General features: G+C 36.1%; 1 protein-coding gene across 1 annotated transcript; it reads right to left on the reverse strand.

Moving 5' to 3' along the window:
* Positions 1 to 489: 489 nt before the first annotated feature.
* Positions 490 to 8,219, reverse strand: LOC113043142 (kelch domain-containing protein 4-like). Its single transcript, XM_026202342.1, has 12 exons — positions 8,010 to 8,219; positions 7,818 to 7,910; positions 7,664 to 7,742; positions 7,145 to 7,243; positions 6,796 to 6,932; positions 5,335 to 5,427; positions 4,805 to 4,967; positions 3,779 to 3,857; positions 3,430 to 3,638; positions 2,932 to 3,346; positions 1,533 to 1,658; positions 490 to 943 (listed from the first exon to the last, which is right to left on the reverse strand). The coding sequence occupies exons 1-12, from the start codon at positions 8,105 to 8,107 to the stop codon at positions 771 to 773; spliced, it is 1,764 nt and encodes a 587-aa protein (XP_026058127.1). The 5' UTR covers positions 8,108 to 8,219; the 3' UTR covers positions 490 to 770.
* Positions 8,220 to 15,132: the final 6,913 nt, after the last annotated feature.

Consider the following 15,132-nt stretch of genomic DNA (forward strand, 5'->3'; position numbering starts at 1 on the left):
ATCCGCGATTCATTATTCATTAGCCTCTCTTTCTACATCGCTTATTCTTCACAGCCAACAAAAAATAGGTCAATGTGAGAAGCGCCTTGCATTTGGAAACTGTGATTGCCACTTGGCCATCTGATTTAGCTTTCTTCAGCTCGAAGACACAACTTCTTATAGATGTCTTTCACAGAACACATCTGTTCTGATATTTGGTGCTTTTTCGCTTTTTCGCAAATACAGCATTTTAAAAAGGGGTGAATGACAAAATGAGTGCAGTCTGAGACACTGTAACTATCACTATAGTAGAGCACATCAACAGATATGTAGCAGGGTTGGACATTAACGTTTTTAAATATGCTAAATAATTTGATCAAATATTATGAAAAATAAATATTACTTCGCATAGTATGATTTAGAGCAGTAGTTACAACCTAAAAATGGCTTCTGAATCCGAGTAGACAGGGTCACGGAAAGCAAATAATTGAATTCAAATAATCAAACCACTTTGAGATTCAGCTTCTGTTATTAATAATAAAAACACATGGACAAAATAGTGAGAAAAGAGTAAGGCCGTGTTTTTAAACATTAAAGTCAGAAGAAAATGCTTCCGCTTTTTTAAAACTCAAACACACATCCATTCGCTCTCTTTTGTTCACTTTCAGAAACACACACAGCTTGCTAATATATAATGACACCATATCCATTAGCTTTCTCACAAACAAACCCTTTAATTGTCTTCTCTCTCTCTCACACACACGCAGACACACACACACACACGTAAAATCTCATTCCTGATCCTCAAAGAACACCTTGGCCATGGCTTGGCCGACCTTTTGTACTTTCTTCTCTTTGGCTTCAGGACCCATGTTGGCTCGGGCCAGACCCAGCCAGTATTTCTCAGTCCGTGTTTGATAATCTGCAAGGGCTTCTCCGGGCTTCACTGGAGGATGCTCTGCATCTGATGGGAGAGATACAGAGAAAATGTCAACACCTGTCCAGGTTACCGCTTCTGTTCTCTTTCAAAATCTAGAAACTTTTCGGTTCTCCTAAAAAACTTCACTTTATTCCGAGAGCTGAAGTGCTGAAATGGAGATACTCTGAACATGAAACGCCCCCTGAGTGGATGATGAGGTAAAGTCTCTTTGTTTAGCATACTACCTAACCATAAAGCAGCCACAAGCTAACAACGAGTGATGTTATTACAACTGACAAGCGAAACAGGCATCTAACAATAATGAATTTAAGCGAGAAGGACCCCAAAGCAAAACACACAGCTCTGGTTGTCAAAGAGAATCAGTGGATGTTGACCGGGGTCTTGGCAGCTAAACCCTTTGTCATCTGCTCATGTCTACCTCATGGACCTGACCCAAATCATGGCCTTGATCATTAAAGGAAAATGTACGTGTCCGCCCTCAGGGATGGCCTTTCAATCTCTTAAACAGGCATCATTTTGAACTGTCTGAAAGTAAACGTTAAACTTACTATCTCAATACTTTTCTCCTTCACACGTGTCCGAAATGCTAAATTGGCAATTCCGAGATACACACCTTCTTCACTCTCCTCTTCGGACGACTCCTCTTCTTCGTCATCTTCTTCAGCATCACCGCCCTTTGCTTCTGCTTCTTCATCATCATCCTCTTCTGATTCGGATTCTTCCAGCCACTCCTGCGTCTCTGTAATAAGAATTCAGTGCTTGAGTGTGGCTTGTACATTTTGGTACTGAACTATTTGCAATACAACATATAGATAGAACAATAGAATGATAGATAGAGAAGCAGACAGACAAACAAACGATGGATAGAACAAACAACAGATAATGAAACCAACAGAATGTTATCAACTCCAAAGATTTATAGTGGAATTGGGCTACTTTTACAATGCGGGTTGTTTTTAAGTCTGCGGTTTAAAGTGGTCTCTCCCCACCCCCCCATAACATGTTTTTGACAGAACCCCCCCACCCCCCCCCACCCCCAAAAGAGAGAAAACTGCATACAAAATTTGATTGTAGTCCTAATAGAAATAGGGCTTTGTTTCGCAGACCTGGCAACACTGCCAACAGACAGACAAATTATACATAGAACAAATGACAAAAAAAAGAGACAGACAGACAGATAGATAGATAAAGATACAGACAGAGACAGACGGACAGAGACAGACAGACAGACACAGATAGAGACAGACAGACAGACAGACACAGATAGAGACAGACAGACAGACAGACACAGATAGAGACAGACAGACAGACACAGATAGAGACAGACAGACAGACACAGATAGAGACAGACAGACAGACAGACACAGATAGAGACAGACAGACAGACAGACACAGATAGAGACAGACAGACAGACACAGATAGAGACAGACAGACACAGATAGAGACAGACAGACAGACAGACACAGATAGAGACAGACAGACAGACAGACAGACACAGATAGAGACAGACAGACAGACAGACAGACACAGATAGAGACAGACAGACACAGATAGAGACAGACAGACACAGACAGAGACAGACAGAGACAGATAGAGACAGACAGACAGACACAGACAGAGACAGACAGAGACAGATAGAGACAGACAGACAGACACAGATAGAGACAGACAGACAGACACAGATAGAGACAGACAGACAGACAGACAGACACAGACAGAGACAGACACAGATAGAGACAGACAGACAGAGACAGACAGACAGACAGACAGATAGAGACAGATAGAGACAGACAGACACAGATAGAGACAGACAGACAGAGACAGACAGATAAATAGATAGACAGACAGAGACAGATAGATAGAGACAAACAGACAGACAGACACAGATAAATAGATACAGACAGACAGACAGACAGACAGATAAATAGAGACAGACAGAGACAGATAGAGACAGACAGACAGACAGATATTCTGAAAGCAGCTGTGAATTCTGGACTCTCTTTACACTTACTGGGGTCCATTTCCACTAGAACGTCCCACTGGTCCATCTTATGGAGGTCCAGGCTGTAGAGATCGCTGAGGGTGAACTGTCGATCTCCCACCTCAAACATTCCTCCATACAAGTACAACTTGCTGTGCTTCACCGTTGCCATGGCGCTGGAGCGAGGACAGGGCTCCACCAGGGGAGCCTTTGCAGCCGCCTCGTCCTCTTCTCCATCCTCCTCCTCCTCCTCCTCCTCCTCACTGTCCTCCTCTGCCTGTGCAGCTGGAATCACTTCCTTGATGGTCATAACCGTTCCATCCTCGGCCACAATCTCTTTAATAATCTCAGTGGGACCTTGTGCCTCCTCTTTCTCCCCTTCAGTTTCATTCGTCTGTTCTCCCTTCTTCCCACGGCGCCTCTTCTTCTTTTCTGACTTGTTGCCCTGCCAAGAACAAGACAATGTATATATAAAATGTTTTTTGGGCTTTTTTTAGAGGCTTTACTAAATCAAAACATTACACTAACCTTTAGCTGAGCAGGAAACCAGCGGTTTTTGTTGATATCATAAAAGTAGAGGTCATTAAAAAAGTCTCCTTCCAGAGACTCGTCATCTTCCTCATCACAGACGCCACCGAAGAGCAGCGCCCGGCCCCCGGGGCCCACCGCCAGAGAGAAGCCTGACCGAGGAGGGGGCTTGACTCCTGAAGGGTTCACTCGTGTCCATGTCCACTTTTCTGCAGGACAAGAGCATAAAATTAAACAATCTTTTTCAGACATGGACAAGAAAGTGGATTTTCCAAACAATAAGGGGAAATGGAGAGAGACGCAGCCCACGTTAAACTAGCGATGACCGTGGAGGTCCTAATGATGGTACCTTGCTCCTCTTTGCCTTCTCTCCTCAGCAGGAACATGTCAGAATGGATGGTTCCTTTATCCACATCCTTCTTCGCTCTCTGGAAGAGAAAGGCAGCCATGACCACCTACATCTGTTTACTCTCATGGGTTTACTCAAGGACAAGCTCCTGGAAATGACACAATACCTGGTTCTCTGTATAGAGCAGTTGCAGTTGCCATCAACATGCCCTTGCCAAAATGAAGCCAAGTGTAACACAGCTTAACTAATGATGGACATATAAGGTGTGAACAGTTTTAAATCCCTTACACTTTAACCTGAAATGCCACGTCTATATATAGAGGGAGGATGTTGATGTTTTATGTATTTTGTTACACGAATAGTTATATAGCCATATGAATTAAGCTACTGTAAACTATTCATGTGACCGAACAACAGTAGAATTCTATATAAACGTGGCAAGTTGCTTAGCAACTGTACTCTAAAAAATACAAGTACCTTGACACTATCATGATTTATTGGACATAGTACTACCATGGAGTTTTTCCATGCACCATGACAATGTTTTTTATACGTGATTTAGTAGCACCACTGTATTCTTAGTATCTCTAGAACAAAAGTACTATCATGAACTACATTAACTAAAAAAATACAGTACAGACAGTCATATTGTGAAATATTATTACATAATAAAATAACTGTCAACATATTTGAAAAGGTAGTGTAATCCTGTGATGCAAAGCTGAATTTTCAGCAGCATTATTCTAGTCTTCAGTGTCACACCATCCTTCAGAAAACATTCTAATATGCAAATGTGCTGCTCAAGAAACATTTCTTATCATTAATAATGTTGAAAACTACTTAATATTTCTTGTGAAAATGATAGATTTCCACAAATTAAACATTTATACTCAATATAATATTCAAATAAATTCACATTCACTCATAGATTAATGTAAATGTAAAACCTGATTAATCAATTTCAGTGTATATCAATAAATAAAAAGAAAAAGAAAAAAGAAAGTCACAGAAATAACCAAACCGTACAGTTTTGGAGTACCCGCCGTAGATGATGACGCTGTTGCCGTCAGGAGTGGGGGTCATTTGACAGGCTGAACGGGGACAGGGGCCAGTTCCTGTGGGCTGGAGACGGCTCCATGTGAATGTGTCCAGGTTAAAAGCGTGAATATCATTATAATAAATATAATCCCTGTAAAGCAGAGAACATATCACAAAAACTAAATATTTTAAGAGTATTTAATGTTTTAAATTGTATATATACATACAGATTATATGTTCACACACACACACATACACATATACATATATATATATATATATATATGTATATGTGTATGTGTGTGTGTGTGTTGCAGTATTTATAATATTTGCATAAAAATTATTCAAATTAACATTTAAAAAACAAATATTTAATACGTTTACAAAATTCTACTGGTCATGGTTGTCTTTGAGAGGCACAAATCTCACTCCAAAAAGTAGTAGAGCAAAAACAATAATTTTTCTTCTAATACAAGACTGAATGTTGACAGGCTGAAGTCGGGGAGCCCTGTCTGTACCTGGCGCTCTCATGAAATCCCCCAAACACAAGCAGCTGTCTTTTGCTCAGGACCATTCGATGTCCACTCCTGCCAGACGGAGCACCGGGAGCTCTGAGAGGACAAAGTGGACATATTTCAACAAGCGGCTAGGACACCAGTCAAGAGTCAATCCTGTTAGTTTAGACATCTGTAACCTCTAATCACAGCATGACGACAAAACACAGGTGGACACGGGTCTTAAAGTCCCAGCTAAGCTCTCATAAAGACCAAACACAATTATACTTCGGGTTCAACTTAAAGAATTCAATCTTAATGAATGGTTTTGTCTTTTTCAGTGTTCATTTAGTTTAACTGAGATCCTATTATAATAATTAATATTTAGAATTATTTCTGTAATTGCCGTTTTTCTTTAAATTTTAAAGTTTTAGTAATTTTGTTGTTTATTTCTGACATTTTTTATTGTAATGTGTACACACTCACACACACATATATATATATATATATATATATATATATATATGTATGTATATATATATGTATATGTATATATATATATATATTATATATATATATATATATGTATATATATATATATATATATATATATATATATATATATATATGTATATATATATATATGTATATATATATATGTGTATATGTGATGTCAAATGATTAATCCAAAATAAAAGTTTGTGTACATAATGAGTGTGTATGGTGTTTATTTATTATGAATATAAATACGAACACATGCATGTATATATTTAAGATATAGTATAAATAACAAAACAATATTAAATATATACATCTATATACATGTAAACATTTACAAAATATACTGAATGTGTGTGTGTGTGTGTGTATTTATATATACACACAATACATAAACAGTACACACACATTATGTAAACAAACTTTGATTTTGTATGCGATTCATATTTTGTTAGCACTAATATATAAAATGTATCAGTTTTAGCAATTTTTTTATATTTTTATTGTTTTAGTTATCTATGGTCCTTTTCAGGAAAATATTAGCAATTTTCACAATACATTTGACTTTTGTGATGAATTTCTCTTGACTTAAAAAAAGAAGAAGAAAAAGTTATATATTAGCTATAATTATAGGTACATGTATGCTATTATATATTGTATTATGATAAAATATTATAAATATAAACACTTTTCCTTTAGAATACCATGCACTGAAAATTTCCGAAATTATCCATGATATTTTGATATAACTTATGCAATCTTTGATACTATAGTAGATAAACATGGTAATCATTCACACTTTTTTCAAACTATTTTGATTATATTTAGCCATCATGTTGTCTTCAAGTGCATTTTAAAAGCTTTTGGCTTAAAAATAAATGTGTTGGTGTCAAGACTTTAAATAAGAATGCTGTTCTATGACTTGCAATATATCACTTGAGTATTGCACAGTCCTCAGTGAATTGTCAAAAACAACACAATACTCACTTGATTTGCTCCCATGTGCGTGTCCCCAGGTGAAGCACCCACAGATCTTTGTAATGATAGAACTGCTCGCCGTCAGGGGACGCAAACTCCCCTCCAAATATCCACACCTGCCCTCCACCCTGGGGAACCACCACAGCCTGCAGAGAGATGGAGAGAGAGCCACAGAAACATGCTTGAGAAATGACTTCTGTTAAGACAGTCTGACCCCTGGTGGTGAAGTCTGAAATAACAGATCCAGCTTTAATACAAAATCTGTTCCATCTTATAACATATAAGTTATAATGTTGTTATATTTTGTATATTTCAAATATGAGGTTTAACCAACAAATTAAATAAGTTAAAAGAGTACCTGTTGAGCGCAGCGTCTTGGGGGAGGGTTCGGGATCTCTGCCTTCACCCAGATGTTTTTCTTAATGTTGTAGAAGTATAATTCATTGTATAGAAACGTCTGAAAGAAAGGAAACATTTAACTGACTTGAGGCTTTTTGGGAAGCACACAGTTTTTGTTTCGGTTGAAACAGTGACAATCTGATTAATATGTATTTACATACAGTATTTCATAGAAATATATCATAGTATATTGATATAATACATAAATATCTATGTCAACAATACATGATATCAATAGATCATGTCCTGGTGGAAAATCCAGTTTAATTAAACTGGTAGCTGGTTTCTAGCTGGTCCAAGCTAGCCATTACCAAGTAGACCATCTCTTACTAGCAAAAAACCTTTTATCCAAAACAACTTACAAATGAGAAATACAATAATAAAACAAGCTTAAGGTGTTCAGGATGGTACTTGGAACATAATAAAGGATTGGCCAGCTCCAAAACATAGCAACAGATTTACCAACACGACTACTTACTTTCTTCCCATTGAAAAACTCCCCTCCGAATAAAATCAGCTCGTCTTTTTCGGGATGCGCACACAGAGAGGCGTTCAACCTGCGGAGAGCGCGAGCTGTCAGTCAGGTGTGACAGAAACAAACATGTGACTCACCTGGACATGTGGACACGCACCTGGGGGACGGAGGGGAACACGGCGTCTCCAAAACCTGCGTCTTTTTCGCGTCTAGTGACTGAAATTCTGCTATTAAAGCCTCCAAATCCCTCCTAATTGCATAAAATATAAAATCAAATTATTACATTCGTGTTGATTTATTGTTTATTTGAGTGCTAATGGTGGCGTCTTAAGCAATAAATTCACTAACCTCCTCTCTTTTCGATCTTTTCGACACCTTCTTCTCCATTTTAGCGGCTGTTTTCTCCGCTCCTTTCAGTTTCTTTTCTTTTTTACCCTTTTTACCCATTTTGATTGTTTTAAAAGGCACAGAATGACTTAAGCGCGACAATTACAACCACATGGAGCTTTAAATGAACTACAAGACCGACGCACAGAAATACTTCCGCAGGCAACACGTTCCTCGATGGTTTGTTTTTTAACAGTTCTGCGCTGTAGCGCCACTCGCTGGAGCGGGTGAATATTGTCTTACTGATGAAACTTCACAAACTCAACGATTTAAACATTCCTAGATTAAATTAAATTAGCATTTTTTTTTAATCATTGCATCAGACAGCAGGGGGCTTATGTCATACTTCTCTTGAATAATAATAATAAAGCATAACATATATCATTATTATAAATTATTGCATAAATATACCCTGGACCACAAAACCAGCCATAAGTTCAGGTATATTTGGTATAATATGTGTTGCTAAGAACTTCATTCGGACAACTGTAAAGGTGAATTTCTCCATTTTTATTTCTTTTTGCACCCTTAGATTATAGATTTTCAAATAGTTGTATCTCAGCCAAATATGATCCTATCCTAAAAAACTATACATAAATGGAAACCTTAGTTATCTTATTTATCAACTTTCAGATGATGTATACAGTACATCTCAATTGTAAAAAAAAAAAAAAAATGAACCTTATGACTGGTTTTGTGGTCCAGAGTTACACACACACACAAACACATTGCTGTTTAGTTTGCTGACCCAGAAAAGGTTGTATAAACCTCAAGTCATATATAGATATGAAGCCTCTACATTCCTCTGAACAGTGTGGTATGTGTTAACACAGTGAACTGGTATGGGTTATATTCGTTTACCATCCTGACATGAAGCTCTGACACCCATCCTCCTCAGAAATGACACTAATTAACATGCATGTCTCGAGCAAACTGATGCAAAAACCTGTGGTTTGCATACCTCTTCCCATTATGGCTCAGTTACAACACTTATAATATACAATATTAATACAATACAATATAAATACATATTGAGAAACAAGCCATTTATCCAGTTTCATTAATATCACTACCCTATATTAATAACAGAAAACAGGTAAATAACCGTGTAAAGACGTGTGCTTTGTAATTGCAGGAAATAAATTTAAAACAAATTACACCTTCCTATGTTGTCCACTGTGTAGTAAAATACATCTTGGTGCATCTCCCTTATGCAACCGATGTAAGACACATAGGGGCACGATTATGCCCATTTTTTAGACCTGCGAAAAACTAAACGAGTTTTGGAATACTGTACATGAGTTCTCTGTGATGGTTCTAGGGAAGAAATATCACAAAAATCTTTTAATATGTCATTTTTTGGAGTGGACTTTAATGAAATCAGACCCTTTATTTATCAAAAGGGTAGGTTTGATTTCTTACGTATCTAAGAAATGTATTCTAATAAACTGGAAAAGGGAACACTATTCAACATTTGAATTATTAAAACATTTCATAAAGGACACACTGCACATGAAACATTCAACATAAAGTTCAAAATACAAAACACATCTTCTTAATATCCATTGCTATCACACTGACCATTCATGTGCTGTCATTTGATTTTTTAATGTCCCTACCAGAACAAAACAAACATTTGGCCTTGGTTGGTAAATATGCCATGTTGTCCCTTTCAACATTTTCTAACATAAAGGTAAAAAAGGGGGAAAAAACAGCATAAAGGACAGAAAAGTCTGTGTTGCCAAGCACATGACCACCCAAATCTTGCTTCCAGTCACCTGACTGCCACTGTGAAGGTGGAATCGTGACCTTGAGTGAGAGATTTGTCTAATTCTGTGTGTGCTATTGTGTGTGTATGCACATGAGTGTGTGAGCCTGTCTGCCTCCAGACTTCAGTCACACGTCTCACTCCGACACCTTTTGACCTCTGTCTCTCTGCCCCTTACAATCCCGGCCTCCTGTTGTTTTCTATTCAGATTGTGCGCTTTCCATAAAACATAACAGAAGCACACCAGGCCTGCCAGGAGTGATATCTCTGGTTTGTTTTTTGCATTTGAAAAGGAAAAGATAAGATTATTACATCCCTAGATGTAAACAGTGGTACTTTTAAGACTTATTCATGTAAAAGCATTGATATGATTGGCTAACGTCCCAATGCCAGCATATATCACACTGTTGTTTATCAGGAACTTGCAAAAACATAAATATGCTAACTTAATTATCAATTATATTTCACTTTCAACCTTCATATCTACTATAATGTTAAAAACTAATATTACTAGCTAATATTGCCCCTTCATTGGCCCCATCTGCACTGCACAAAACATCTGGTCTTGGTGTCAGGGAACACTTGTGATTTGACACATGAGTGTTCACTGTGACGTAAATCTTGGAGAACATGGGGTTCTGTGTGCGAATTAACCTGCATTACCGGAGAAAACAGATCGGCCTCTCCATCCTGATATCAGCTGCACAAAAGGCTTCTGTATTAGAGTCGTGATCACAGCGATGCCTGGGATATAAAGAAATGAGATGAGATTGGAAACTCACCGTAATGAAAAATTGAACACGATGGCAACAAATGATTTTTATCTTTGAACCGGTGATTTGCCTGTTGCAAGAGACTAAAGCAACAGAGCTGATTCCCTTAGATAAACACACCACGTCAATAACAGAGACAGCAGCAACAATATCTTTTTTATCAGAAGACTATTCATTTAGTATGAAGGGAAGAATTTGACATATGATGCTTTGGTCTTCTACTCAGCTTTGCCATCACAGGAATAAACTACTTTAAAAAATAAAAAATAACTGGTATCTATTTTAATATATATTTAATATATAATTTATATATATATATATATATATATATATATATATATATATATATATATATATATATATATATATATATTAAAATAGATACCAGTTATTTTAAACTGTAATAATATTTCAAAACATTACTGGTTTAACTGTATTTTAGATCAAATAAATGAAGGCTTGGTGAGTGAGATGATTAATTTGATTGTGATTGGCTCGTAACCTTCTGGTAAGCAGACAGTCCTTGATTTTATTTTAGGAGATCAACCCTCTTTGCCTCAGGCAGACTGACGTAGATCTGATCATGTGCAAAACACTAAACCCCTGTGACCAATAGATAAAGAGCACAGAAAAGCTCTACCTTTGTCTTTCTCCTGGAATTTGAGGTAGAAATTTCCATCAGCTTGCCAGGTTAGAAAACATCCTCTGTTGCATTTAATTAACGGCTGTTAATTTTACTTCTAATTAGGACAACTTCATTGTTTCTCTAATCTATTTTTTTCTCTCCACCATTACATAGAAATGATGAAAACTGAATAGGGCTGCAGTACAGACTCATCTGTTAAGCATCACAGTTGTCAGTCGACTCTTCTGTTTTGCCAACACACTGAGGCCTGCAGTCAGCAGGAGGTCAGTCAGTGTCTACATGTTACATTTAACAGTAAAGTATGAGGATCCTCTGCTGAGGTTTGTGTGTCAGGTCAACCGGTCAGGTACTCGAAGAGTTATTACTCATACACAGTGACGCAAGCTGAGTTTAAAGACAAGTCTCATGCCTTGAAACTTAACAAGTCTGCTGATCTTCACTAGCACTGACACTTTTAGGGTGCTTGTTAAAACAATTCGCATTTAAGTTCGGAATTAACTTCATTAGCAAATTTTCTGCATATGAAGTCTAGATTATGCATTGTTTATTCATTGCTTAGATTGACTACAGTCATACTCATTTGTATACAATTTTATTATTATTAGGATATTACACCACTGGACTTTTTTTGTACGTGTGATTTTAGTTTATCATTTTTCAATGTTCTTTCAATGCCACCTGGTGAGGGTAACGATGGAGAATTTTTTTCTTACTTTACTTTTAAATAGCTGAATTAGTGCTTTTCACGCTTTATCACTGAAGCGTTTCATCTGCTTTTTAACCAAATAACACTAATGTTGGTAATATAACAAATAAAAGCGTAGTCAAATGACACTGGCTAATCTTTTCCTCACAGCTCACATGACACGAGAGCTTTCCTTAGGCCCCAGCAGCTGATGCGAGACCGAGCTTTTAAGGATATCCTTAGGAGAGAAATGGCTTTTAGGTCAGTTTTTCCAAAGTCTAACTAGCATGAGCCCATTTAAGTCACGAGCCACAGGAATTCATGACTGAGGAACTTTGCTTCAGGGAATACTGCGGCCCATCTGTGGGAATATCCTTGCATTTAATAATATAAAATAATGTAAAAAAAAATAAAAATAATTATGTATCTTAATAATTATAACTATTTATAATTTGACTATATAATGCATTATAAATGATAATTTAAATATAGTTTTTATTCACCCCTTTATATAAGTTGTTTTGATGAGTGTATTTACTATTAACTTATTAACTAATTTAAGTATCTTCATATTTCTGCTATATGAGTGCAAACAAAATAAGCTGATCTTCTTATAAAAACACACAAGTACTCGTGTTTTGAATGAATTGATGTTTTATTTCTCTGAATACTCAACAATGTCCTTCCACAAAGTAAAAATCACAGAACAATGAATTATTTAATTTCTAACCATTAACCATTACTAGAAACTGCTAAATTTGTAGTTGTATTTGATTGGACATCACAGAGAAGACAGGACAGATGTTCAGAGTACTATAAACAGTGCAGATGACTGATTCGAGATCAGCTGAATACGGCATCACACAAGAAAACAGTTTTCTCTAAAATGATCTTCAAAATGAACTGATGAAAGACTGAGAAATTTTCATGCCTGTAAAGATGTTGTTGGGTCTAAAATTTAATCATACGTGCTAGTTTATAAATGCAAAATATGGTGTTTATAGAAACAAAAGTTTAAAGTTTAAAGAAACTGTTTAGTGGACAATTTTATTAGAAGAATATAAGCATACACATAAGAGTTACGTTTTTTTTTTCTTTAAAGTATTTAATTAAGACATTTAAACCAAAAGATCTGCGATGAGCAAAAATAATTCATCATATGTCAAAAAATTGTGAACCGTAGTGTCACTGCGATGTCTTCTGTTTTCATGGGGCAGATGTCAGTGCAGGCAGACTCAGCTCATCTGCAGTTATTTTTATATTAAAGGAACAGTTCACCCAAAAATGAACAGTTGATGTTTATCTGCTTACCCCCAGGGCATTCAAGATGGAGGTGACTTTCTTCAGTAGAACACAAACTGAGATTTTTAACTCAAACCATTGCAGTCTGTCAGTTTTATAATGCAGGTGAATGGGAATCACGGTCGGCTGAAACCATTATAAGACTGACAGACTACAACGGTTTGGGTTAAAAATCTCAGTTTGTGTTCTACTGAAGAAACAAAGTAACCATGCCCTGGGGGTAAGCAGATAAACATCAAATTTTCATTTGTGGGAGTACTATCCCTTTAATGGGCACAAATGGAAACTACGCCAAGCCATCAGTTACAAAATACTTTTACAGACTCACAAAAAAAACTCTAAAAATAATAAATAAATACATACAAGTACATTTCTACATAACTATTTAAATTAGATGAAATGATCTTGTTGGCTGGAGTGTTAGTCATACTGCTGTAATTCTCAAAATAATACAAAGTTCATTAACTAAACTATAAACATAAAAAAAAAACTATAAACATAACATAAGCAATGAAGAAAATTTCTTTTTCATTTCAGATCTACTGAGTCCTTCTATCCAGAAGCCTCGGAAATGTTTCTGTTATAATAATAACCAAAGGACAACTTGCATTTTGCCCTAAAATAACACCCCACTCCATCACCAAAAACACCCCTAGTGTTTGTCTCACCACTTTTTAACGGAAAATGTGCGTTTTCTCCCACACATACAGCTGATTTTGGTCCAGTATAGGAACAAATGTCTATTTAATCAGAACTAAGATAACGCAAAAAACAACCTACAGCCATCTAAAACTTAAACACAACGATGATATCGCATTTTCCCAGCAAATTCATTCTGAATTTTTCAATTCGCAGTCTGATGACGTACTAAAATCTCTTTTGTAGGCGTATTTTTTAGGATACCTTGATGGTACAATAAAAAAAGACGCAGTAACTGACAAACCATGCATATACAACAGCAACAAACTGTTTTAAATGATGATTTTCTTTTAAAAGTTTGCAACTACCAAACAACCTTTGCTTTGTTTAAATAATTGCAAACTTCATTGGAAACAAAATAAAAAAGGTGGTCCAGTGTTAAGTACTTTACATATATTTGCATAACAGATGGAGAAAAGAGATACTAAACATTAAAAATAAAGAAAGGAAAACAGCGCTTCATCTTTTGTACGTCACAAAATCATATTTAGTCATAAAAATATACAGCTAGGTCTATGAATGTAATGTCCTGTACGTTCACTGAGGTAAGCAGCAAGGCTATATGTATTCTGATGAATTTTTGAACACTGTACGTCTATGCCTTCTGTAATATTCAATAAGAGGACCATGACCAAACAAAAAGGAGATTCCTTGAAATTCGTAGTGACAATAAAAAAAAAAAAAAACTGCATTAGGCTATCAAAAATAAATCTGTTGACGTATAAAGTCATATCAAGTCAATCTCGAAAAATAATACAGTTCTACACTGACAGACAAAGGCACAGCAAACTGGTCACATCTGCTGTAGAAAAAGAGATGCATAACAGGACATTCTGTTATCCAAGATGCAAATTTATCAGTAAGCTGGGAATCAAAGTTCTGGTTGCTGAGAGAGACAATGGCACCTCTCCACTAGTACAGCACGGTACGCACTTTTCCTCACATACTGTACATTCTGAAATAAAAGCTGAAAACACAATGCAGGAAGCAAAAAAAACCCAAAACAAATGAAGACCTAAGTAAAGGGATGACCAAGTTATATGACACATATCTCCAGTACTTTAAAAAATTATATATATATATATATATATATATATATATATATATATATATATATATATATATATATATATATATATATATATATATATATATATATGTATGTATATATGTATATATATATATATAAAATAAAATAAATTGAAAGTCAGA

The sequence above is a fragment of the Carassius auratus genome, chromosome 25 (assembly GCF_003368295.1).
Source record: "Carassius auratus strain Wakin chromosome 25, ASM336829v1, whole genome shotgun sequence".
In the NCBI taxonomy this organism is placed as follows: domain Eukaryota; kingdom Metazoa; phylum Chordata; class Actinopteri; order Cypriniformes; family Cyprinidae; genus Carassius; species Carassius auratus.

Bases quoted from the DNA above. Each gene is read 5' to 3' on its own strand.
- LOC113043142 (XM_026202342.1), bottom strand. From the start codon at position 8,107: ATGGGTAAAAAGGGTAAAAAAGAAAAGAAACTGAAAGGAGCGGAGAAA. The intron at 7,911-8,009 runs GGTTAGTGAATT...TTATGCAATTAG, and splicing joins AAAAGATCGAAAAGAGAGGA to GAGGGATTTGGAGGCTTTAA. The intron at 1,659-2,931 runs GTAAGTGTAAAG...TTCTTATTACAG, and splicing joins TCTAGTGGAAATGGACCCCA to AGACGCAGGAGTGGCTGGAA.